The sequence below is a fragment of the Desmodus rotundus genome, chromosome 9 (assembly GCF_022682495.2).
Source record: "Desmodus rotundus isolate HL8 chromosome 9, HLdesRot8A.1, whole genome shotgun sequence".
Classification (NCBI taxonomy): domain Eukaryota; kingdom Metazoa; phylum Chordata; class Mammalia; order Chiroptera; family Phyllostomidae; genus Desmodus; species Desmodus rotundus.
The window spans coordinates 64523055-64551020 of record NC_071395.1 but is presented as its reverse complement, the minus strand read 5'-3'; the positions used below and the strand labels follow the sequence as shown (position 1 = coordinate 64551020).

The 27966-nt window shown below is 39.0% G+C and overlaps 1 protein-coding gene across 5 annotated transcripts in view; it reads right to left on the bottom strand.

The window, feature by feature from the left end:
- Positions 1-27966, bottom strand: part of ULK2 (unc-51 like autophagy activating kinase 2) — a 123813-nt gene that overhangs the window by 76045 nt on the left and 19802 nt on the right. For all 5 annotated transcript variants that reach the window (XM_053930761.2, XM_053930760.2, XM_053930759.2 and 2 more), the window contains 8 exons: positions 16447-16620; positions 15555-15628; positions 13372-13473; positions 12208-12266; positions 10762-10844; positions 7089-7136; positions 6667-6755; positions 945-1116 (listed from right to left, as the gene is read on the bottom strand). In XM_053930761.2, the coding sequence (XP_053786736.1) occupies positions 945-1116; positions 6667-6755; positions 7089-7136; positions 10762-10844; positions 12208-12266; positions 13372-13473; positions 15555-15628; positions 16447-16620 (801 nt within the window). The remainder of the gene's footprint in view (positions 1-944; positions 1117-6666; positions 6756-7088; positions 7137-10761; positions 10845-12207; positions 12267-13371; positions 13474-15554; positions 15629-16446; positions 16621-27966) is intronic.

The window sequence follows — 27966 nt, the reverse complement described above, 5'->3', positions numbered from 1 at the left end:
GTCAGAGAGAGAGAAAGACAGAGAAGGAGGGGGAGGGAGAGAGAGGGAGAAAGAGAGAGCATGAGCACCACAAGGTCTGCAGTGAGAGAAGAGGTCCACCAGGAGGTCTGAAAGTCAGTTGAGTCTGACATGAGTCAGCCTGGAAATCTGCCTGGAGAAGATGGTGGCACAGCCAAAGGAGCTGTGGGCAGCTGCCTAGCCACCCGGATTCATGCGAGATGCTTGGAGCTGAACTGTGACTGGGAATGCTGAGCTGCAGACTTCTGCGATTCTGAAAGACCATACCTCTGAGTGGTGTATTCTGAAAATGGCTTGGTTTGGCAGGCAGCAGGACTTAACAGCAGAAATCTGCCACTATTTTAAGTCAGTTTAACCTTTAACCCCTCTCCTTTTTCACCAAACTCTTGCATTGGAAGTCACACCTCTTGGCAGTGGGCAATCAAATGCCACAGCTGTTCCACAACAGCACAGGCTGGGGTTCTGTAACAGATTCATCTCCCTTTGCAAAAATTCTTCCTATATATTTATGAAGTTCATTCCTAAACTTAAACACCATTATTTTCTGAACAACATCCAAATTATTTTAAGACTCCTTTTACTCTTAGGGGTTTTTTTCCAAAAGAGGTCTCCTCCTTTAATTCCTTTCCTTAAATTTAATTTTATTTCTCTTATTCTGCTGGCTTTTCTATTTCTTTAGATACACACAGAGTTTGAGATCATTTCCTATAAAGTTTTCATCTACCTTCAGAATTCAAAGTTACTGTGTTATGGAAGATGATGGAGCAGATTTTAGAAAGGTAGGTACATAATATTAGGAATTTAAACAACTAAATAAAATGCCCATTTGAAAACGTCCTACCCAAGAGCGTGTGAAATAAAGGTTAAAAAATTGCTAGTCTAGTAAATTAAGAAACAGAATGTGTACAAGCAGAAAAGATTCTCACATGAGTGGTCTGACGAGATGTTGTGTGGAACCAAAACAAAGTCATCCGTGTCGCAAGAGGAGTTCTTGCTACTAGTACTGGCAGAGTCTTTGGACACTTGTAGGTAGTTGGGAGGACCCAATGGTGGGGAGGATAAGTTTTCTTCCTGAATATGCTGCATATCTGCAAGGGACTAAAATTAACAACATAAAATTAAAACTGGCCTAGGAAGAAAGTACAAGTCAGAATAGCCATTAGACTAAAGAATTCTTTTTTTCATAAAAGTGGGAATAAAGTTCAATTCCATCTAAAATTTCAAAAAATCTCTTTGGAAGTCTTTCCCTTAGAAAAGTAGCTTTAAATCTCTTTGCATAAAGACTTTTAAAATGTTTTCCAAAAGTGATACTTAAAAATATATCATGCCACCAATCACATGTATAATACCTATAGGCCTCTCCTAAAACTTCTGAGGTGAGTTTGCCCCATCCCAGAGTCCCCAGTTTCAGCTCGTGGCCTCACAAAGCAGATACTCAGCAACTGTTCCCTTAATGACTAAAACAAAATGTCCAGGGAACTTGAATGACATCTTGCAAGCACACAAAGTTTTAAATCTCCAATGAAGAAAACTATAAATAGGGAAGAGACTATATTATGTAAAAAAGTAAACAAATCAATAAAAATAACCACAAGCCTAGAGATTTATTTACATTCACAAAAAGAAAGATTTGGAAAACCTGAAAGGTGTGGGTATATTTCTTTTGTTTTTCTTTTATTACAGGGAGGAGTTAGTCTGTGGGAGATAGGACAGAAATGGAAGAAAAACATATAAATATACTTAAACAAATACTTAGGTATAAGTAGCTATTTATTTTTTGGAATTTGCCTAGTTCAAGGACTCTAGTGACAACTCTAATTGAATGTGTTGATTTGATTATACGATGGTTTTCTAAAACAATGAACTTTATAATGTGTATTGTGTCAAATCCCCATTAAGTTTAACTTTTGTTTCTATTTAAGAAAAGAAACAATACTACACAATGCTGTTTAAACCCAAGTCTTAAACACCCAGTCCATTGCTGGTGCTTCTCTGAACGTCACTGTACAATGAAGTCTGTCTGAAATCTCCTTATCACTGTGTGTGTGTGTGTGCACGTGACATACACATGACATAAAATCTCATTACTTTTAAAGAGAATTCGTGTCTCTAGGAAGGGAAGATGGAAGGACAAACTTTACTGAACATCAGCCATGGGCTAGGCACTGCTGAGAAGTCTCCTGGCATCACCTAACTTCAGTGCCATTATGAATCATTTCACTTTTAAATAAACAAAACTCGGAAGATCAGGATTTGCCCAAGGTCACACAACTAAAAAGCAGTCGAGTTAAGATGGGATTCCAAGTATGTCCACAACTTCTCTGAAGTGGTTTAGGCAGAAACTCTCTGAACTTCTTCCTCTGCTATTTATAAAATCATCTGTGTCCACAACCATCTTAGTGAAAGACAGGCTTCCTCTTCACCCAAAGCTAGTCTCTCCACCTGTGTTCTAAATCCATTCTCCCCACCTCTTCAAGGACCTAGATCAAATTCCCTCCCTCCTGATACTCTCACCCTCCCCCCTTTCTGACTTTTTCCCTCTGTAAAACAAACATGTTTCATTTTCTCACCTCTTGAATCCCTGCAGTCCTCTCAATTACCACCTTCTCTTAACAATGTTTCTTGAAATTACCAATAACCACTGACTCAATTTCCTCACTTCTCATGTATCCTTTAACCAACCCTAACCCACTTCCTGCCTTCAAAACTCCAGTAAAACTGCCTTTACTAAGATTACCAATTTCTGTTGCCAAGTCTTGTGGATGCTTTCTCTGTTCCTTAAGTTCCTTGAATTCTCTGCTGCAGCTGACCTGTGGACCATTCTTTTCTTGATACTCTACCCCTTCCTTAAGTGACCCTGCTCTCCTGGTTTTCCTCCTACTTCTCTTTTGTGGGTGCCTGTTGCTCACTCTGACCCTTAAAGGGAGGACAAGTGTATAGAATCCCCCAAGAACCCACCCTGGCCCTCTGCACCTCACATTTTGTATGCTCACCTCAGAGACCACTCTCACCCTCCCTTCAACTACCACTCGCGTGGTGATTCCTCTGCAGCCCAGACCCTCTCAAAAGAGGCCTGGCCCCTGGGCCTGGCCCACACAGTGTTAACTTATCCCCCTTTATACTCCTAGGCCTTGCTCCACATTCTCCCTCACTAGTGCCTTCAGGGTCTCCCTCTTCCTTACGTCCCCAGTTCAAGCAATCTCCAAGCTCTGCAAACTCTTTACCTTTCTCTCACCTGCTTCCCACTCCCCTCTCTTCCTACTGCTGCCTTAGGTCAGGCCTTCATTCTTAAAACACACACACACACAGCTGCAACTGTCTCCAGCTGTTCTCTTTCCTCTAGGAGAGACCCCTCCACTGGTCTCCAGGCTACTTCTCCACCATGCTTTTGGAAGAAGCTAGCTAAAACACACAGTGGATCATATCATGCCTCTGCTTAACATCATTCAAATAACACAGCTTTAGGATAAAATTTGAACTCTTTTACTCAACACTCAAATTCTTTCAAGATTAAGCTTCTCCCTCCCTCTGTAACTTTCTTTTTTTAAGATTTTATTTATTTATTTTTAGAGAGAGGGGAAGGGAGAGAGAAAGAGAGGGAGATAAACATTAGTGTGAGAAACATCAATCTTCTGCCTCTCGCACATCCTCAACCAGGGACCCTGATGCAATCCAGGCCTGTGCAGGGTGGCGCTCAATCCACTGAGCCACCCAGCCAGGGTTGTACCCTTATTTTCCCCTCACCATGCTCCTTCCATCCACCAGACCGAACTGCTTACAGAAGTCTTGTCCACAAGGACCTCCTGCAGTGATGGAAGAGTTCTGTATCTAAACTGTCCAGTATGGCAGCCACTAGCTAAATACGACTACTGAGCACTTGAAAAGTAGCTAGTGGGACTAAGAAACTGAATTTTAAATTTGACTTAATTCTAACAACTTTAATCTTCAGTAGTGTGGAGGGCTGCAGCTCTCCTGCAGTAGGTCATGCTGCCATGGCCTCTTAAATGAAGACTGCCCTGCCTGCGGTGTGCTCTTTCACTAGCTTCCTGGGCTGGCTCCTCCTTCCACCTAAGCTCCATGCCCTCTCTGAACAGCCTTCCTTAATTCTCGGTCTGATGTCATGCCCCTCACCCACATTCCCACATTCAGTAAAAATACACATATAGGCTTCTAATAGTGATTGGTTTACCTGCATCTTCTCCACACAGTTAAAAACTCCTTAATATAAGGGACCTGGTAGAGCACTCATTTAGTATCAACCAGAATCTCACACAAAGCAGGCATTTAATAAATAAATGATATGAGATCAATAAGTAGATATTGAAGAGATATTATCTAAATAGTACTTAACTGCTAGCCAGTAGTATAACTAAAAAAGTGATTTGGATTAATGGGTTTTATTTTGTTTTTTTAAGGCTGTGGGGTTTTTTTGGTTTTGTTTTTGCCTTTCAAAGATTTTTCTGAAATAAGCAGCAGCTGGATATTTGTGTGAAGAGCATTTAAAAAGACAGACTGTTATATGTGCATACCTGTACGTATTAACCCTTAGTGAGTGAGTCTAGTTCAGTCCTAGGAAGGAAGAGATGCAGGTATGAAATCATCTTACTTTTGGCAGATTATATTAAAAGTCTATCAAACTCCCATTTTCTAATCTCACTAACTGGAAATTATACAGAAACGTTCTCCCTTTCCTTTTATTCCCCAGATTTCCTTTTTATTTTCACTTTAAGCATGAGGTTTTAATAAAGGCCTTCTAAAAACAGTTTCCCACTAACATTTTTAGCATCTAAATCTGCCTTCTCGCTCCCTCCTGCATCCATCTCCTCCCTCCCTCCTGCATAGGCTTCCTGGATCCTCTGGTCAGCACTCCCTCCTGCTCTTCCCCAGCAGCCCCGGGCCTGGCTCCTGCTCTGCTCTCCTCAGTGTTGTCTAGCCAACAAAGAACACCACCGTGCTCTCCCCAGTCAGAGCAATTTCCAACTCAGTGTCCTCCCAGTGGACTCTCTCTTCCTCATCCCTTGGTTGTTCAACCATCCTGCTGCGCCTTTACTCCTGTTCTCCAACACCTCTCCCACACAGTCCAGTCTTCATCCAGTCTTCCGGTTCTTCCTTTTTCTAGCATAAGCTTTGCTTTCCATATTATGTATCACATTGCATCAAATATACAAGATACTTGCTAACAATAGCTACAGTTTATCAAGTATTCACTATGGCTAGGCACCTTGCACACATACTGCCCTTTAAGCAAAGGTTATATAAGGCCTGCCTTATGGATGAGGGCCATGGCTCAGCTATGGACTGGACTTGCCCAAAGTCACAGAGTGAGCAGGCTCGGCAGTCAGCTGTGTCCAGATCCAAATAAAGTCTAGAGTCTTTCCTTGCCAATATACTTCCTCTACATGTATCCCGATCACTCCAAATCCAGCGTTTTCAGTTCCTTAAACTCCTGGAACTACAATGTAAGTCTTATTAGTCCATCTGTTTTTTTTCTACTTGGCTTGAGTCTGCAGGTTTTACAAAAAGGTTTTGTTTTTTTATTTTGTTTTGTTTTGTTTTCTCCCAGTTTTAAGACTCTTCTGTTTGTAATAGGCTGATCAGCATGTGCGTTAGCTGAGGGCTGTCAGGCTTCCCTGGAAAACAATAGCAGTTGCCACTTCCTAAGTATTTATTGTGTGTCAAGCACTGTAATAAGGACTTTTTGCTCATTTATCCTTTTAAAAACCCATGGAGTGATAAATTATGCTCATTTTACATAAGAAACAGGCTCAGAGATTAATATGGCAAGGGTTGTGAAAGCTTCTAAGCCCCATAGTTTGAAACCTCAATGGCCTCAACCAGCTAATTATACAATCACTTCCTCTACAGCTCCCCTTCCCCTTCTGCCAACAGTTGAAGAAATTCCTGTTGCCAGGCTAATCTGATAAATACAAGAGCTGACACAAGAGTCCTTGGACCTTCAGCCTATAGGAAAGCCTCAAGGTCACAACATTCTCAGGCTGCAATAGAGATCTGAGAGAGGGTCAGTCTAGAAAAGTACAGAAGAGGGTAAAGTAACATCCTGGAGCAGAGAGGAGGAAGATGTAGTGACCAGAAATGACCAGAAGTTCTCAGGATCAGGAAGAAGCACTTGGACTGGAAGGAAGACAGCCATGGAGGAAACGGCTTGGGAACCTCAGCAGGAGAAAGAGGCTGGAGTACAACAACCTTTCTGGGCCAGTAATCACAACTAAGGGAATCTAAGTCAGTGAAATCTGACTATGGGTCATGCCTCCACCATTGGAAATTCTATGCATAATAAATACCCAAACTGTTTATGACATTCAGATAAAATAAATATGTATTAATTACCTATCCACATTTAAGTAAGAGCTACTCTTTGTTTGCAAGTATCATTCAAGGCATGCAAAGGTGAAAGCAGCATACTCACTGTTCAGAGGAAAAGAGCCCCAAAAGATAAAATTTCTTGGTGAAGCTTACACAGCTAAATAACTGCATAGGTCAAAATCCAGGTCCATTTGACCTGAGCCCCAGCTGTACTAGTAAATGCCGTGTATAAAAAGAATTCCCACAATGCATTTACAGACTCCATTTGTGAACAGACACAAAAGCTCAAAATCTCAGATCATTTTTAATAAAACCAGAACTTACTGGTGGAGAGGCAAAACGACAGGAGGGAGAGCTGCCACAGGCACTTCCAGGGACAAAGCCGGCGTACACAGGCACCGGCACTGGGCAGGCTGTGAGGAGAAACACAGAGAAAAATACCCCTTTGTAGTTCAAGTAAAATGACGTGTCTAATAGAAAAACCTGTCAAGACTACTGCATTTCTGTGTTGACCAAAAATTCGCATTCATCTACTTATTAAATGCAGCAATTGCTAAAACCACTTCAACTTGGATTTGGAAGGAAAAACATAACATTTATTAAATAAACACAACTACAGGTATTTTTTTTAAAAGGTCAATAAAATCTTGAGAAGCACAATAAAAAATTAATTATATAATACAAAATATTAATTTTTCCTTAAATTTGCAATCACTCTAATAAAAACACAGAAAGTGGATACTCACATTTTTTTACTGGAACTTGCTCAAGAAAAGGATGGCTAAAAAATGTTTCTGTAATGAAAAATGAGAATGCAACCTTTACAATAATGTTGACTAGCAAATAGGTTAATCTTGTCAATGTAATCAACATAATGTCTTTGAAAGCATGAATAATTATTAATTTATTTATGTTGCCTCCAATTCCTTTAAATGTAAAAGCATATTATTTTTATAAATCAAAACATTCTAATTTTAAGGAATTTTTAATCAATGAAAAATTTTAAATAGTAACTGTGAATTTTCAAAACATCACTCCCAGCACAACACACTAGGCCCCTGGAGCAACCCTGGAGCAGCCGTGACCTCTGGTATGCACGCCCTAAAGCAGAGAGCCCCAGGAGTGCCACACTGTATGACCAGGCCCTTCCCAGGCATATTTCTGAGCTTCAGCTGCTCACTGTCCTAAGAGGAAATCTGGTAGCTGATTTATACAATAAATTCTAGCCTTCTACCCCAGGAGAAGTATTCCTGGAGCTAGTTTCAAAAACTATTTAAAAGAAAAAACTATTTTAGCCCTGGCCAGGCAGTTCAGTTGGCTGGAGCATTGTCCTGATACTCCAATGTTGCAGGTTTGATCCCCAGTCAGGGCACATACAAGAATCAACCAGTGAAGGCATAAATAAATGGAACAACAAATCAATGTTTCTCTCTCTCTCCTCCTTCCTCTCTCTAAGTCAATCTAAAATAAAATGTTAAAAAAACTATTAATTTAATTTCTTCACTATCCACTAAGAATAAAAGCTACACAATAAGCCTGTTAATCAGATAAAGAAAATTTATAAGTAGATGAGTACTACATGATAATTCATTATTTTACTCTTTATTTTCCTGTATGTGTAAATTATTTCATTATTTCTTTAAACACCCACACAGATAACCTTGTTTATCATTAAGTCTCTGACTTGTATAGTATTAAATATCACAGAGTAGGCAAGGAGAAAAGCATGAAACCACCCTGGAGGTTTACTAGGTAATACAGGTACAAAATTAGAAATAAACTTAACTCATATTCAGACTAAATTATTTTCCACTCTGAAGGATCTCATGAGTTTCACCGAAATACCCAAAACTCCTCAAAGTATATACCAATCACAACACTTGCTAAGGGATGGATATGTGGAGAATTTTGAAGAGAAACATGAGTTTTCTACCTTAGATCTTTTTAAAACAAAAATTAATATATATAATATAAATTCTAGTTTGATATGTAAGATTTTTTATGCTGATCTTTACAGAGGACATAATAGGGATGAAAAAGAAAAGATATAAATGAAGAAACTAGATAGATGAATGCAAAGACTCTATGACCACCTTCCAAATCAACTGCTACAGCATGGAAAATTTATAAATTTAATTTTAAAACTATTATTCATAAATATGTTGTTTCATTGATGACCCCTATTTCTCATGGAGACAGAGCAACTCTCAATTTAATTTCCCCCTCTGAAAGATAAAAATATTGACCAACGACATGAACTAAAGTTAATTTCAGTTTTGTAAAACTTTTAAGAAAATATATATCCCCTTATACAGAAACTACCCAGGCTGTCGCCTGCTGAGAACACCGACTAGGACAGTGAACTGAGTGCTCTGCACACCAGCTCCTGTGCCGTTCTCACCGACAGTCTGCAGGCACCCTCCTCCTCCCACAGAGACAGGAGCTACAGCACACACCGGCCACAGCTCCTTGCCAGTGTCAGAGAGCGGGCAGGTTGAGGGACCCGAATTCCAATCCCAGTCTGTCTTATCCAGAAGCTTATGTGGATTTCCATAATACCCATTAACAGACCAAAGTTATGGAATAAATTTTTGCAAATTTCTATAATTATTATACTTACTGCTATCGAAAAACATCAAACTTTTTCCTAAAAATTTGAAGGTCTGAGTTAATTTGATAAGTATTTTCATTAAACATGTTACATGGTTTTTCTGGTCTGTCATTCTGATGTCCTCCTATTTTTACATCAGATTGATAAGAACAAGTTAACAAACTGTCCCCTGTTCCCCAAAGAGGAGCTGAGACCCAAACAGTTTCAAGGATAAATGTTCTTTCAAAACCTTCAAATACTGGATAATCCCTACAATAGTAAGCGTTCTAAGTTCTTTGATACACAAGATGTAGTGAAATAGTGTTTGAAATAGATTGTGATAAATTACTTAGAGGGAAATTTTTAGCTTTAATGCCTACATTATAAGAGAAGGTTTAAATCAATGATATGAACTTCCACTTTAAGGATCTGAAATTCAGCCCTGGCAGGGTGGCTCAGTTGGTTGGAGCATCGTCCTGCACACCAAAGGTTGCAACGTTTGATCCCTAGTTGGAGCAAATACTGGAGGCAACTGATCTCTCCCCACCAGTCTTCTCTCTCTCTAAAATAAATATATCCTCAGGTGAGGATTAAAAAAATAAATTTAAAAAAAGGAATCCAAAATTCTTAAGACACAAAGCAGCACATGTTCACAAGAGTCACCATACAAGGAGATGCCCTTTGCTGGTCCTTAAACCCCATTTTTGAGGTTCGGGACTTTTCTACTCAGGATTCTGAGGTGTTTTTCCTTCATTCTTTATTCCCAGATCTTTTCCCAAATATTTCCCCAGGCTCAACCTCTCCTCTGATATCCAGGTACCTTTTGACATCATATGTAGATGTCAAATGGCCATCTTAAATTCAGCGTGTCCAACCTAAACTCCTCATCTGGCCCCTACAGCCTGCTCTATCCACAGTCTTTCACATTCAGTAACTGATAACTCCATCCTTTCAGTTGCTCAGGCCAAAAATCCTGAGAGTCATCTTTGAGTCTTCTCTTTGTCTCACACCCCCACATCCAATTCATCTAGAAATGCTGTGGCCTCTGCCTCCAAAAAGATCCAGAGTTCAACAATTTCTTACCACCTCCATTGCTGTTACCAAAGTCTAAGCTACATCATCTCTCGCCTGGTGGCTGTGATAGTCTCCTGATTAGTCTCCCAGCTTCCTCCCAGACCTCCCGTCCCTCACCCCAATCTGTTCTCACCAAGCAATTAAACTGATCCTTTCCAAAACATCAGTCAGCTCATATTAGTCCTCTATTCAAAACCTTTCAATGGCTCCCCACCACACTTTAAGCAAAAGCCCAAGTCTAACTGCTTACATGACGTGTCCCCAGCTCAGGGCATTTGTACTGGCTATACTGCTGAAAATCTCTGCCCAGAGACACCTGCAAGGCTCAGTGGCCCACATATGTCAATCAGCCTTTGCTCAAATGTCACTTTCTCAGAAAGGCCTTCACTGACTACCTTATTTAACATTTTAATCCACCATCCTCCTTCCTCTTCCTTCTTTATTTTTTCCACAGTACTTATCACTTTCTAATAGAGCACATAATTAGAACTTATCATTTGTTTGTGTCTCTCCCCCACAAGAATTTTTACATCTTGAGGAAGGGAATTTGTTTACTACTCTACCTCCCATATCTAAAACATAACAGGCACTCAATAAATATTTACAAAATAAGTGAAAGAAAAAAGACAGAGAAAGAAAAGTGAAATTGACTTTAATTTTCTTCTGAAACCTCAATAGAATCTTTTAAAAAAAATCTTTTTGGACTACAACGAAATAAAATTAGAAAGCATGTGAAATCTGAAAATATCACTTACCAAAGTCCATTCTATCTTTTTGGTTTCTCTGAAGCAAACCCAAAAGGAGATTAGCCAAGTAAGGTGATGTTTCTCTGGGGATGCTGAGGGAAAGGCAAAAAACAACTGAAGTAGTGAGTTTCTATAAACTATGTGACTGTTGACTTAAACAGAGTAAACAAAATGGATGTGCAGTCTCACAAATACTACCTTTACACCAGGAGGACCAGAGTAAAGCCTTACTCCTTAAAGGAAAAAAAATACATGAAGCAACTGCCTTTGAGAGACAGCACCAATTTGGGAAGCCTCCTGTATTGTGCTTACTGCTGTGATATGCTGGAACAGCTACATGAATAAGGCACTTCACAAGGACTGCCATCTTGAGTTTTAACGCAACTTCAACCTGGCACTAAGAGGTTGCTACAGAGTTCTCTGTTAGAAAAAGAGCCACCTCCAATTCTTCCTGGAAAAGGGCAGAACTTAAATAAATACAAGTGAGAAATAATACAGCTTCCTGAAATCCAATAAGAAAAAGACAAACAAGGCAACAGAAAAATGAGGAAGTAATAGGAATTACAATTCACAGAATAAAAACTACAAAAAGGACATCAAATAAAAAAAGAGCCAGCCTCACTAGTAAAGAGAATAATGCCAATTAAATTAATAGCTAATGTGTTCTCCCCCATTTGTGAGGCATCAAGTTGAACAACACCCCACCTGTTAACAACATGGGGAAAGGAGCCCTCTCTGCTGTGTGAGTGGGAGCAGCCACTTTGGAGAGCACACCTCCAGTCCAACAATCCATTTCCAGGAGTCTGTCCTAAGGAAATGCACAAGTGTGTGTATGTACTCTCCCTCTCTGCCCCCACTAAAGCCTGTTTGTACTAATCAGAAAGTGAGAACAAGCATCTGGTTAAACAAAATATGATACATCTATGAGACTCCATGTAGCCATTCAAAAGAATGTAATAGTTGCTCAACAATGTCTATTCTATACTGCAGGGTAGAAAAAGTTGCAGAGCAATTTGCAAGTATGATGTAATTTATATTGAATGATATGTGCGTTTATAAATATATACATAAATAAGCATTCAAATGTGTGACAAAGAACTTGCACAAGAAGATTTCGAAAGCTACACAGCAAACTCTCATCATCCCTAGACAGAGGGCGAGACCTAGGGGGAAGTGACTTTCTGCTTTATGCTCATCTATTCTGTTCGCCTCTCCTCCTCACAGAACACATATAACTTCCACAGGTTTTCCTTTAAATATAAAAAAGAAGGACAAATGATACAGCACTACACAGGCACCTATGAAACACTGGTAATTTTTCAATTTCCTGTTAAAACAAATGCCCTCATTACTGTCGCTGAAAAAAGTTCAATGATGGAAATACATAAAACACAAGTTCAAATAAATAACACTGTATTTACAAACTGTAAAGCTCAGTGTAACCAAAACACATACCTAGGCATTAAGCTTCTGTTTTTTTCATAAAACATCCTTAAGTCTTGAGGACTATTGGCCTGTTTAAAAAAAAAAAAAGGTTTAATTTACTACATAACAGGGGCAAAAATTCCAAATCATATGATCGATGCTTATACTCTTGCTATACAATATAGATTCTGAACTTGAAACAATGGATTGCTAAAGTACATAAATGGCCACCAGGAACTTAATAAAACCTCTGAAATTACATGCCAAGTCTGCATATTGGCACTGAGGTCAGACTCTCAGAGAGACCTGAAACTTAGAAAAGGTTAAGAAGCACTATTCTGGAGGTTAAGAACCCATATTCATGGCCTATCCGACAGGCACACTATTGTGTAAAATTGGGTGTACAAATATTTTACCTTAGGACCTCAAGGTTCAAGAGCAGGAACTGGGTATGCTGCCACTCTTCAGTCTCCACAATAACAAATAGCACCTTCATCCTAACTGCTACGGAACTAGCAAAGCTACCCCTACACACAAACCAGATCTGAAAATTCCCTGCTTAACCTGGCTATATCACTGATTCTTTAAATACCATCTTGGGCAAATGAGTTCACTTTGATCCAGTATTCAGATTCAAAGAACCTCTATGTAATTATGCAACATGCACCCAAGAGGAATCATCACGATTATATTCCAGAGGCGTCTTTCTGACAAGATGTTAGGGGGAAGGAGGAATGGGGACAGAGCCAAAACAATTTCCATAGAGCCTAAACAACTAGCTCTCTCACCCATCAGTGAAAGGAATAGGTATCTGGAGACACAGCTTCCTGTGCTATTCCCAGACTAGCCCTGGCCCTACCTGGGTTCCAGGACCCCAAACCAGTAGAGGCAGAAAGCACCCGACATCGCAATTCACACCCATTCCCCACCAGGTGGTTAGCCCTGGCCCTCACTAGTTTTTACTACCCTGGAAAATGTGTTTCACACTTGGCCCAACTACAAAGGGAAGACAGACAAAAAAGGAAAAGCAAAAAATGTTCTGGCTCACTACAGCAGTTTTTTGCCTTGTAGCAAAATCAAGGTAAGTCACAAAGGAACCAAAAACATTGTTTTCAAAGTATTCTCCATTTTAAAAAGGCAACTGCAAAGTGAGAAGATCCCAAAACTGAGCACACAAGAAAAAAGTCAGGATACCTGAAAAGGTGGTTTTCCAACTAGGCACTGATATATTACTGTTCCTATGCTCCACAAGTCTGCCTTAGCATCATAATGTTGAGACATGATAACCTCAGGAGCCTGGGGGTGAGAACATTCAAGAGACATGCAACAGATTATTACATAATTAATATGCATATGTTAATTAACTGGAAAAGGTCACACTAACAAAACTACTAAAATAAAAAGAACACATTGTGATATTCCCTAATCAAAATGATACTATAATGAATACATTGACATTTACTGGTAAATCTCAAAAACAATGTTGCATGAAAACAAGTTGTAGAAACAACCATTTCTATGTATTATTAAGTACACATAAAATACAGTAAAAGTAGTAAAATAATAATAAAGAAATATACACACCAATTACAGGACAGAGATTACTTCTGGGTTATGAGAGTAGAAGAGTGAGAAATGGAAAAAGGGAGAGGGTACAATAAAAACTTGGACTGTCTGAAATAATTTTTTTTCCTAAAAACAAGATCAAGGCAAACATGGCAAAACGTAAACTTTGTTAAATATCGATGGTAAGTACACAAGTGTTTGCTATATTATTCCTTTTTATCTGTCATTTAAAACCTCTTAAAATAATAGAAAAACTGTACCACAAAACACATAATAAAAATCTTGCCCTGGCTGAGTAGGCTCAGTTGGTTGGAGCATAGTTCCATACACCAAAAAAGGCTGTGGGTTCAATCCTAGGTCAGTGAACATACCTAGGTTGTGATTCAATTCCCAGTTGGGGTGCACAAGGGGGGCAACCAATCAATGTTTCTCTCACATGGATATTTCTCTCTCTCTCTCTCTCTCTCTCTCTCCACCCTGCCTCCTTCCCTCCCTCTCTTCCTCTCTCTAAAATCAATAAACATCCTGAGGTAAAGATTTTTAAAAAATTGTCTTAAAAGCAAAGGCATTTCCCTGCTGCTTTGTTATAGCTATTTTCCTACCTCTCATTAGATGGTGCTTTTTACAAATACCATCAATAAGGACAAACATTAAATAGAAATGTATATATATTAAAGGTAGTGAAATTTTATTTTCCAGGCATAACATTTTCTATTGTCTCTTGTAAATTTGGGTCAATTTCCTTTAAAAAGCAGCCCAAGCACTCTATCTTTAAAGCTATTAGTCCAAGGCTGGACTAATTTCATACTTAAGAAGTACAAAATAACTTTTAAATTACATTGAATTTAAAAGTTTATAATAAGCAGTAAAATTATGATCAAGAAAGTAAATCTAATGAAAAAATTTCTTGAACTTTGATTACTAGTTCCCATGATTTCAAAGTTGATTTTAAGATTAGATGAAATCCAAATTGAAACCCTGGCCGGGTGGCTCAGTTGGTCAGAGCGTCACCCCTTATGCCAGGGTTCTGGGTTCGATTCCCCAGTCAGGACACATACAAAAATCAACCAGTGAATGCATAATGAGTGGATCAACAAATCAATGTTTTTCTCTCTCTGTCTCTCTCTCTATCTCTCAAAAAGATAAAAAAGAAAGAAAAAAAATCCCAATTGAAAATAAATCCATTTTAAACTTAGAATTGAAACAGGCATATTTATTTACTTCACAAGATTCTGAAGTTGCAGAATTAAGGTGTTTCTAGGCTTGCGATTTCACATCAGTCTAGAAGTTTCAGAGCCCTACCCTGTCAGACCTGATACTGTGCAGGTCAAAGGAGAAAGGGGAAGCTCACTAAGCTTTTTCAGCTTTAAGTGCGACACTAATGAAAAAAAACTTCTAGACAGGGATCCTATCAAGAGAGGCAACGTGCAAAAGGTTAGCATATCCTAGAGCTGAAGGGGTATCCCCAAAAGGTTTTTTTGAGTATTCCTAATATTACACATCAAGTATAGCATGACCATACTTTATCAATTTTTATTTTCAATTTAATTTAATAGGAAATTTCTACCACAATAACTAATTTACAAAAAAAAACAAAAAACCAATGGGCAAGGATAACTAACTTTTACAGTCTGCTATGTCAAAGCAAAATATGTGTGTATTATAGCATTATCAGTAATATAATTAATGTTCGTAATATAAATAACAATTCGGACGCGATATAAACTCCCGTCCTGCATGGAAACAAGCATTATGCGTATGCCGCAATGTGTAAGGCTCTGCAAACACAGGAGTACAAGACTCTCACTCACCATGTACATTGGGGACCCACACAGTGTCGCAGCCATCATGTTACTGTGTAGATAACGTGCAAAACCAAAATCCGCTATTCCACAAAATAAAGAAGAGAGAAACAAATGATACCTTTGCTCACACTTAACACAGAATAAGATTCTTCAAGATACAAGGGGGCACAAAAAAATTGTGAGAAATTAACATCCATTGAATGAAACTGTTTACCAAAGAAAAAAGTAGCTACCTCAATTTTAACAGGCTAAGAGAAAGAAGTCACCAATTGTACAAGTCACTGCTCTGCCAGTTTTGTAACAAAGGAGAAAGCACCAAACTTTGCTAGAGCAAAACACTGATTATAATAAATAATGCATTACTATAGCTCTTACTAAAACTGAACTGTCTTTGTCCTCCAGATATCAGGTGTAACATATATAACATCAGAAATTTCTTAAGATATTGCTAAGAAATGATTTTTCTAACAACAAAAAGTTTTTTTTTTAAAGTCTAGCATTACAAACTGCTTCAAATAATTTTGAGATATAAGAGAGCTAAAAACACTGCCAAATAAGCAGCCTGAACAAAATGGTCTTTTAAGATTTCTTATGTTAAAATCCCGTGAGTTGTAAAAAATCTGGGTTACTAATTTTCTGCCAACAACTGCAATACTTCAGCTTCCCTCTGATGAGGAGAAGCAGGATTTCCTGCTAGGATGCATATTTAGAGTTCCTAACATGAGCCGTTTGGCCCTGTCTAAAATTTACCATATGCTTCCAAAAAGGGTTCACACCTCAATGAACTCAATAAAAATTTCCAAACGCATCACTCATTCTAACAAAGCTGAAATCAAATTATCTAAAAATACTGAGTCTCAAAGATGTTCTTTGCATGAAACAACACATGGACACTGACCTATTTTGATGCGAACACCACTGACACTGGACTTTCTGCGATTGGCGTAGGATAGCAAGATGTTCTGTGGCTTGAGATCCCTGTGGATTATTCCCTTGCTGTGCAGAATTCGCATGGCAGCTGCAATCTGATGCAGAAACACTCTAATGGTATCTTCACTGAGAGTTCCTTTCACTAGGAGAAAAGGAGTCACATAAATATTTAAGCACACAAAATCAAATACCAACTGTACATGACACCAATAGAATCAGGTTGCTAAGGAGACCATGGAGAGAACTGGATTCACATTTTTTTCCTTTTTCTACTTTAATAATTTAAGTCTATGGAGAGACAGCAGATATCTCAAAAGTTTAAATGTGTTGTAAAGAGAACTGACTTAGATCTGGATCTTTTGTTTTCACTGGTGTTCATTTTTGGTTTTCCTTTCTCATTACTTTTTAAAATCTTTATTGTATTTTTTTCCATTACCATTTAGTCCTCTTATACCCGTCCTCCCGCCCCCAGCAATCACCACACTGTTGTCCATTACTCTTTTTTTTTTTTTTTTTACAGCAGGTGCTCAACAAATGTGAGTCCCCTCTACAAACTGGAAAGTAAGTTCCCCTTCATATTAGTCAAATATCTGGGATAAACGTCCATATTCAATTCCAACCATTATATGAGCACAAATTAGAAGCAGATCAAGTCCTAGGATGGAGACACTTGGTCATTACTGCCACTTAGACCTGTCAGGACCTGTGTCCCTACATCCTCCCCCTCTAATCTCTCTTGCCACCCACCCACACTCCTGCCCCACCACAGCACCTTTCATAACTAAAGACACCTTTCGGAAAAAATGTTTTAACCTGTTCTCACTATGACAAAGAGGTAGTAGGAACATTCTTTTTAAGGACAGTCATTTTTCAGTAAATGTTACAGTGTTTCTGTATGTATGCTGAATTGTGTAATGCTTAACAGTTTGGTTTGGAGTCAGAGTGCCTTTGTTCAAATCCCAGCTTCTCCAGCTGTTTACTGTGTAACCCTGCAAGATGACCCTTCTGTGCCCACCCCTCATCTATAAAAAGCTGAAACTAGGCTAATCACATTGGGTTGCTGAGAAATCAAACAAGACAGTATATTGAATCATGAAGACTTTAGATAAAGGCCTGGCACATAGATACTCAAATATAGTCAGTACATAAATATAAACTCGTTATTGCAATGAAACTAAAAGTAACAAGTATAATTCCTTGAAACTCCATTTGGGATTTAATATCTAAATCATCCATACAACTCCAGAATGTGTTCTATATTACCTTCCTATATGCCATTAAGATAGGAAAATTAATATTTGGAACAAGGAAAATAATATAGTTTTAAAATCATTTTAATGACATGTTAAATGGCACTTTATGTCTTCATATCTCCAAATAAAACAAATCCTTTTGGTTTAAAAATTATCAAATACTCTTTATTGTGAGGACTATTTTTAAACTATCCCCATTTTTTAATTCTTTGGAATTCTGTTCCTGAGGCTCACTGTAAAACAATAAAAATTCAAATACCCTAAGACAAGTAAAAATTAAAATTTTCCACAATCCCATACCCTTGAGATGACTATTGTTTAAATTTATAGTACATGATTCCAGAACTACTTTTTTGCTAATGACAACAGATAAATTATTACATATTAATAAATGGGTCAAAGTAACACTAGAGGGAGCTTTTTTTTGTCATGTTTTACTTAAATTACATTGCAACAATTAAAATGGATAGTATGGACGTTTTTTTCCATTTCATTCATTTACATTATCATTCTGTGGCTTAGAAAAATTTTCACTACTTTAAATGACTGTAACTACTTAGAACTTGTATCTCTGCCCCATGACGCACAATTGAATATACTTAAAATTTATTTAATTCAGAATCCAAATTCTAACACTGTTCCTCTGGGGGAAAACTAATGATCTAATTTAGTATAGGCTGTTTCTGGGTGCAAACTGTAGTAAAAACTCACATATTTTTATGAACATGAGATGTGCGTTTCTCAACACAATCCAATAAACTCAAATTCCCACATTAAAAACTTAATGTACTAGTTTCTCAGTATCATTGGGGGACATGATTCTAGGATCCCCCCACTGATAATAAAAACAATAGATGCACAGGTTCCTTATATAAAATGGTGTACAATGACATATACCATCAGCCTCCTGCAGCTGTGGATTCCCAGCCTCAGATCCAAAACAATGTTTTCTGGGATCCAATCAAGATAGCAAAGTAGGTAAATGGTATGCTCACCTCCTCCCACAACCACATCAAAATTACAGCTAAATTATAGAACAATCAACCTGAAGAACCATCTGAAGACAAGTTGAACAGAAGTCCTATAAAACTAAGGACATAAAAAAGCAGCCACACTGGGACAGGTAGGAAGGGCAGAGATGCAAAATGGGCTGGCCCCACACCCAAAAGTGGCAGTAGAGAATTGGGAGGTATATCTCAGCTGCAGAGTGGGGTCTTGGCTCCACGCTGAGCACAAAGGCCAGGAACAGGAGCCACCATAACATCTGGCTGTGAGAATCAGCAGGGATTCCATCCGTCCAGGTGAGCCTGAAGGCGGCTGGAAACCCAGGTGTCTTTTTAAGGGCTCCTGCACACACTTACCCACTTGCAAGCACACACCCTGGGCACTGGCAGAGGGTCAGCAGTTCAGAAGGCACCAGAAACATATGGGGAGTGTTGTGTGGCTTCAGCTAGGATCGAAGGGACAGCCACCATTGTGTCTGTGTTAAACCTTCCTCCCATACAGCTGGCAAGTGGCACCATATTTCCTATATCGACTCCTCCCCCCACATGGCCAAATCTGAATCTGTATTAGCCTGGCGAACACCACAAGCCCTATCCTAATGACTCCCGAGACCCCACCCCACCCAACAAACTACCACTGGAGGCTCCTTTGGCACCACACAGCCAATTGTGGCCTATTCTACAGATTTTCTTAAAAAAACTCTCCAAGGTCTGCAGGCCCCAGACAGGCAGCGGCTGGCCTTGGTGTGCCCTGTGCCTTTTTCTGAGTGGCCACAAACACAGCACTGTTCTCAAATCTAAATCTGCATTAAACTAGTAAACATCATTCACCCTACCCTGGGGACTCCCTGAAACCCACCTCACACAACTCAGGTATCAGCAGAGGCTCTTTCAGTGGCTGTGTGTCACTGGCAGCTGGCAGGTGGCAGCAGGCCTCGGTGAGCCCTGTATCTTTTGCTAAGCAGCCCAGGCCTGGTACTGGTGGCAGCTGGCCTTCGTTTGCAGCGTGGCCTCTCCCACATACCTGCACAGAAGCATGCCCTAAAGGTGGTCTTGGCATGCACCAGAGACTGCTGAGGTGAACCCCAGTGTACAAGCTCAACAGCTCTATACTGTTGTCCTAGCCAATCCTCACAGTTAGCCTGAGGGTCAATCCCTCCCACTGAGGTTCCAACAGCAGTCAAGGCTCAACTACAATAGGAGGGCACGCACAACCCATGCGAGGGATATACTTGGAGCACCTGGCTCAGGTGACCAGGGAGACTGCACCCCTGGGGTCCAGGACACCCACTACACAAGGCCTTTCTACCAAGATGGGGAGATGTAGCAGCTCTACTTAATACCTAGAAACAAACACAGGGAGACACCCAAAGTGGGGAGAACAAAGAAACATGCCCCAAATGAAAGAACAGGAGAAATCAGGAACAAAACAAAACAAAAGACTAAATGAAATAGAGACAAGTAGCCTACCAGAAACAGAGTTCAAAAAACTGGAACTTAGTAAGAACATCAACAAGCAATAGTAAACATAATAAAGAACACAGAAACCATAAAAAAGAACCAGCCAGAAATGAAGACTATAACTGAAATAAAGACTACACTAATAGGGGTCGACAATGGAGTAGATGAAGCAGAGGACTGAATCAGCCATTTGGAAGATAAGGTAGCAGGAAACAATCAATCAGAACAGCAAAGAGAAAAAAGAATTTTAAAAAATGAGTATACTTTAAGAGACCCCTAGGGTAACATCCAGTGTAACAACAACCACATCACAGGGTACCAGAGTAGCGAAGACAGCGAGGGACTGAGATCATATCTGAGGAAATAATGCCTGAAAACTTCCCTATCCTGAAAGAAAAAAAAAGAGAGAGAGAGACATACAAATCCAGAAGTGCAGAGTCCCAAATAGGATGAACCCAAAAGAAGCCCACACCAAGGCACATCATAATTAGAATAGCATGCAGGGTGTCCTACCCGTGGCAGGTGGGCCACATGCAGCCCAACACAAAATCATACATTTACTTAAATCCCTTCTTTTTTGCTCGTAAGTTTTCGTTAGTGTTTGTGTATTTAACGTGTGGCCCAAGACAACTCTTCTTCTTCCAGTGTGGCCCAGAGATGTCAAAAGGTTGGACACCCCTAGTAGGGTAAAGACAAAGAAAAAGTCTAAAAAGCAGGAAGAAAAAGGCAGTTAGTTACCTACTAGGGAGCTCCCTTAAAACAACAAAACTAGCCCACCTTGTTACACCATATACAAGAATAAATTCAAAACAGATTGAAGACCTAAATATACCACCCGAAACCATAAAACTCCTAGAAGAAAACATATGCAGTAAACCTCTGACATTACTCTTAGTAACATTTTTTTCTTATGCATCTCCTCTGGCAAGGGAAACAAAAGAAGGAATAAACAAATGGGACTACATTAAACTATAGAGTGTTTTCACAGCAAATAAAATCATCAACAAAATGAAAAGACAACCTATCAATTGAGAGAAGATATTCCCCAATGAGATATCTAATAAGGGGTTTAATATCCCAAGTATATAAGGAACACATACAACTTAACACCAAAATAAATCTAAATAGACATGAAAAGATGCTCAATGTCACTAATCACCAGAGAAATGCAAATTCAAACCACAATGAGGTATCACCTCATATTTGTCAGAATGGCTACCGTCAATAAATCCACAAACAACAAGTGCCGGCAAGGATGTGGAGAAAGGGAAACACTCTTTTGCACTGTTGGTAGGACTGTAAACTGGTGTAGTCATTATGAAAAACAGTATGGAAGTTTCTCAAAAAATTGAAAATAGAACTACCTTTTGACCTAGCAATTCCACTTCTGGATATTTATCCACAGAAATCCAAAACACTAATTTGAAAAGATAATATACAAAGGTTCCAGGTTCCGGCCAAGATGGAGGCCTAGGTAGACACGCTGTGCCTCCTCACACAACCAAAAGAAGGACAACAACAATTTAAAAACAAAAAACAACCAGAACTGACAGAAAATTGAACTGTATGGAAGTCCAACAACCAAGCAGATAAAGAAGAAACATTCATCTAGACCCGTAGGAGGGGCGGAGACGAGCAGCCAGGGTGGAGAGAACTTGCAGCAAGGCGGCTGCTGGCGGACCCACGAGGTGGCGGACTGTGGAACGGGGCAGGCCAGGCTGCAGCTGGCAGACTCCACAAAGTGGTGGCAGGTGGGCCCTGTGGCCCCACATTCATGCATAGATAAACCAGGACGAACAGCAGGGGAGCAAAACAGATGGCGCAACCCAGGGCTCCAGCTCGGGGAAATAAAGCCTCAAACCTCTGATGGAAAACACCCGCAGGGGTACAGGTGGCAGCAGGAGAAACTCCCAGCCTCACAGGAGAGTTCCTTGGAGAGGCCCGTAGGGGCCTAGAGTGTACACAAGCCCACCCACTCAGGAACCAGCACCAGAGGGGCCCAATTTGATTACGGGTAGCGGAAGGAGTGACTGAAATCCAGCAGAGAGTGGAGCAAGCGCCACTGCTCCCTCTCAGACCGTCCCCCACGTACAGCATCACAGTGCAGTGACCAGCATTACCCTGCCCCCATGAACACCTAAGGCTCTGCCCCTTTACATAACAGGCACGTCAAGACCAAAAAAATGGCCCAAATGAAAGAACAGATCAAAGCTCCAGAAAAAATACAACTAAGCAAGAAAGAGATAGCCAACCGTTGCACAGTTCAAAACACTGGTTATTAAGACACTCACAGAATTGGTTGAATTTGTTCGAAAACTAGATGAAAAAATGAAGGCTATGCTAAGAGAAACAAAGGAAAACGTACAGGGAACCAATAGTGAGGCGAAGGAAACTGGGACTCAAATCAACGGTGTGGACCAGAAGGAAGAAAGAAACATCCAACCAGAAAAGAAGGAAGAAAAAAGAATTAAAAAAAAATGAGGAGAGGCTTAAGAACCTCCAGGACATCTTGAAACGTTCCAACATCTGAATTATAGGGGTACCAGAAGGAGAAGAAGAAGAACAAAAAATTGAAAACTTATTTGAACAAATAATGAAGGAGAACTTCCCTAATCTGGCAAAGAAAATAGACTTCCAGGAAGTCCAGGGAGCTCAGAGAGTCCCAAAGAAGCTGGACCCAAGGAGGAACACACCAAGGCACATCATAATTACATTATCCAAGATGAAACAGAAGGAGAGAATCTTAGAAGCAGCAAGGGATAAGGACACAGTTACCTACAAAGGAGTTCCCAGGAGACTGTCAGCTGATTTCTCAAAAGAGACCTTACAGGCAACAAGGGGCTGGCAAGAAGTATTCCAAGTCATGAAAGGCAAGGCCCTACATCCAAGATTATTGTATCCAGCAAAGCTAACATTTAGAATGGAAGGGCAGATAAAGTGCTTCTCAGAGAAGGTCAAGTTCAAGGAGTTCATCACCACCAAGCCCTTATTATATGAAATGTTAAAGGGATTTATCTAAGAAAAAGAAGATAAAAAATATGAGAGGTAAAAATGACAGCAGACTCACAGTTACTAACAATCACACCTAAAACCAAAACAAAAGAAAACTAAGCAAACAACTAGAACAGGAACAGAACCACAGAAATGGAGATCACATGAAGGGTTATCAACAGGGGAGTGGGAGGGGGAGAGAGGGGGGAAAGGTACAGAGAATAAGTAGCATAGATGGTAGCTAGAAAATAGACAGGGGGAGGGTAAGAATAGTGTAGGAAATGTAGAAGCCAAAGAACTTATATGTATGACCCATGGACATGAACTATAGGAGGGGAATGTGGGGGGGAAGGGGTGTGCAGGATGGAGTAGAGTGAAGGAGGGGAAATGGGACAACTGTAATAGCATAATCAATAAATGTATTTAAAAAAAGAAAAAATAATATGCACCCCTATGTTCATTGTAGCATTATTTATAATAGACAATATATGAAAGCAACCTAGTGGTCATCAATAGATAATTGGATAAAAAAGTTGTGGTTCATTAGTCAGCCATAAAAAAGAACAAAATCTTACCATTTGAAACAACATGAATGGACCAAGAGGGTATTATGCTAACTGAAGTAAGTCAGAGAAAGACAAATACCATATGATTTCTCTTACATGTGGAATCTAAAGAACAAAATAAACAAATAAAACAGAGAGACTCATAGATACAGAGAACAGACTGTGGTTGCCAGACGGGAGAGGGCTGGGGGGGGGGGGGGTTGAAAAAGGTGAAGGGATTAAGTACAAACCGATAGTTACAATATTCAGGGGGATATAAAGTACAGCATAGGATATATAGCCAATAACATTGTAGTAACTATGTATAGTGCCACGTGGGTACTAGACTTCTCAGGAGGATCACTTCATGAAATATATATATGTCTAACCACTATATGCTGTACACCAGAAACTAATATAATATTGAATGTCGAGTTTAAACTTTTTTAATGTTTTTAATTTAAAACAAAGAAAATACTGTTTTGATCCAGTTGTTTGAATCTACATATGCAAAACTCAGGGATAAGGAGAGCAAACTATATATTTTTAAAAATCCACATATATCCCTGGCTAGTGTGGCTCAGTGGACAGAGCACTGGCCTGCAGAAAAGGTGACTGGTTCAATTCCCAGTCAGGGCACATGCCTGAGTTGCAGGCTAGGGCAACTGAACGATGATTCTCTCCTCTTTCTCCCTCCTTTCCCCTCTCTCTAAAAATAAATAAAATAAAATAAAATAAAATAAATAAATAATAAAAAATCCATGTACAAGTGGACCCGTGTGGTTCAAACCAACATTGTTCAAGGGTCAACTGTATTTTAAAGTCATTCCCAACATCATAATTCTTTGAAATGAATGAATTCTTGAGCAAGTTAGTCCTTAGAGAGTAGGCTCAACTGTAGCTGCCACACTTAATGTGTTCTGCTAAAATTAATGTTAAAGTACAACTTACTAATTTAGAATTTTATTTTAAATTTGCAATTTTTCTATCTTTTGAAATGTGAAAGGTACTTTTTCATTAAAACAAGGACTAAATAACTGTGTTGTGCTATAATGGCAATAGACTCTAAACTTTTTAGACATTCCAGATCTTCTAGACCAGTGCTCTCAACAGAAATTTGAGCTGCATACGTAACTAAATTTTCTAGTTGCCACATTTTAAAAAGTGAGAAGAAACAGGTGACAGTAATAGTATATATTTCACCTAATATATCTAAAATATTATCAAACTTGCAATATATTTAAAATATTATCATTCAAATTTGTAATCAATATGAAGAACTTGGCCCTGGCCAGGTAACTCAGTAGGTTACAGCATCGTTCCAGTACACCAAGGTTGCAGGTTTGATCCTTGGTCAGGGCACACACAACAATCAGCCAATGAATAAACAAACAAATGGAACAACGAGTTGATATCTCTCTGTCTCTCAAAAAAACCCGACAAATAAAAATTTTAAAAATATATTAAAAAGTTAGTAAAATATAATCATTGTTTTCTTCCTATGAAGTGTTCGAAATCCAAAGTGTGTTTTACATAACAGCACACCTCAATTCAGGCTAGCCTATGTGGTCAGTGGCTACCATATTAGACAGTATAACCATAGATAATTTTTTGAGAATGACATTTATGTCTTTCCAAGCATTTGAAACTACAAGGACTGTGGTAGACTGTCAGGTATTTTTGCCATCTTTGCAGTACGTATTTGTTACAAGCATTTTTGCTGTAAAACTAATTGGCTATAATGCAATTTTGCTGTAAAAAAAGATAAAATAACTGGTTGACAGTTTGGGTTTTTTTTTGTTGTTGTTATTGTTTGGTTTCATAACTCTGTTTACTTCATTGATGAAGTTCATACTGTTACTTCTATTTTTCTATTCCATATAAATCTTAGCTAGCCCTCATAATGATCTGTAGTGACAAGCAGATGCAGTGGCATCTAAAATAGCATTTCTTTCAAGTGGTGATGATGATGTCCAAGCTGGTTTCTTTCTTTGGGAGCATATAGTTGCGCTCACACTTCCCACATAAGTGCTTAGTTACAATTCACAAAATAAAATCAGTTATTGGTCCAATACTGCCATGAATCTAAACACATTTTAAATGCACATAAATATTTTATATTCCACAAGTATTTTTTTTAAAGATTTTATTTATTTATTTTTCAAGAGAGGGGAAGGGAGGGAGAAAAAGAGGGAGAAAGACATCAATGTCTGGTTGCCTCTCGCATACCCCCAACTGGGGTCCTGGCCCACAATCAAGGCATGTGTCCTGACTGGGAATTGAATTGGTGACCCCTTGGTTCCCAGGTCAGTGATCAATCCACTGAGACACACCAGCCAGAGCTTCACAAGTGTCTTTAATTTTGTTATTCATTTTTCATGTTTTATTACATCCTTTTTAAGGTCCCTTTTGTTGAGATTTTATCTTTTTCATGGCAAAATTGCCTATAGCCAGTTATTTGGTGAAAATGTTTGTGGCAAAAATGCTTGCAGCACAGTTGTCTACGGCAAAGATGATTATGGTGGAAGTACCTAGAATTGGGGCAAACAGGGTCAAGGGAGAAGTTAAAAAACTTGATCAAAATCATATAGCAATTATGTAATGTAAACAGTGGAACTGTTGCAAACCAGCTGGCCTATCTGACTCCAATGTTCAAGTAAGCTCTTCACTCCTCTGTCTCCTATTCTAACATTATTGCTCTGTAATATGAAATACAGAGTTCAACATCATCGACACAGCTACTGTCAAAGCAAACTTTTATCTGCCACACCACTACTAGTGCCTATATGAGTGAATAAAAATTTTGTTAATGAAGGAAACTGATATTCTAATGAGGGCTCTGAACTGATGAGGCACCCCTCATTCTGCCTGCAGAAGGAAGTGCTTTGACTTACTAAGCATGTTGAGGACTCAGGATTGAGGCTGGGGGAAGGGGAAGCAAGGAGTCCACTAGCCTGAACTCCTTTCCACCAGTAGTGAGTAATAGTTCCTGTTTCACTGCTTTCTACTAGTAAATTAAGTTTTGAAACACATGTTTTTACCAAATTGACATATTTATTAAAAAAAAGAATCTGCATTAGGAAAAATACAGAAACACATGTGTAATAAATGACCACATTCAGGGTGATAGTTATCTCTACAGGGGAAGGCAGGAATGGGACTACAGAAGGACTGACAGAGAACTTCAACTGTATTTATAATTTCTCTTCTTTATTGGGGAATGGACAATACCAGTGTTCTTTATATAATTCTCTACACATTTTCTGAATTCATCAATATTTTAAAATTTAAATATTTTTTAAAATCTCAGTTTTTAAAAATCTTCATCCAAGGATATGTTTATTGATTTTAGAGAAAGAGGAGAGAGAGAAAGAGAGAGGGAGAAACATCGATCATCTGCTTCCTGTACATGCCCTGATGGGGGACCAAACCCACAACCTAGGTTTGTGTCCTGACCCAGAATCGAACACGCAAACTTTTGGTGTACAGGAGGATGCTCCAACTAACTGTGCCACCCAGCCTGGGCTAAGTCTCATTTTTAATTGCACTCCCTGATTACTCAGTGAAACTGAGCATTTTTACTATGCTATTTCTCTTTTGAAAACTGTCCATACTTTTTTATGGCTGTATCTGTTGATGTCTTAGTGTTTTTATCATCAATTATGATCTGTTTATAGGTTGATTTTGAACCTTCTATTATGTTTCTGCGTATTTCCCCTGCATCTTTAAGGGATACAAGAAGAGGCTTATTTCATTTAACATCATTAAAAAAATACTTTTGAGAGACCCAATTTGACCTGAATGCTTATCCTGTACCCTACATGTACAAATTTTGGAGACAGAATTTCAAGAATTATCTAATACTAAAATCTTATCTCTGTGCCAGGAAATAATTTCAATATTACCTTTAATCCCTTATAACATTTTTTAATTTACATAAAACATTCACATTAATCAACACATTCTTGCACACATTCTTCCATTATAATTTTCCTTTTATTTTGAAAGAAATGAAAGGGGCTAAAGGTTCACTGACGGCAACCCAGGAGAGTCCTTTGAAGAACAGAAATCTATTTGATTTCTTTTCTCTCTTGGGAAGAGGACTCACCTCTCAAACACTGTCAAAGAGAGGCACACACAAAGTACTTATACACAAGTATAGTTTGAGAACAAAACCACAATAAACTAAAATTAGTGAGCAAAGTGAACATAATTAAACAAGTACACAAATATT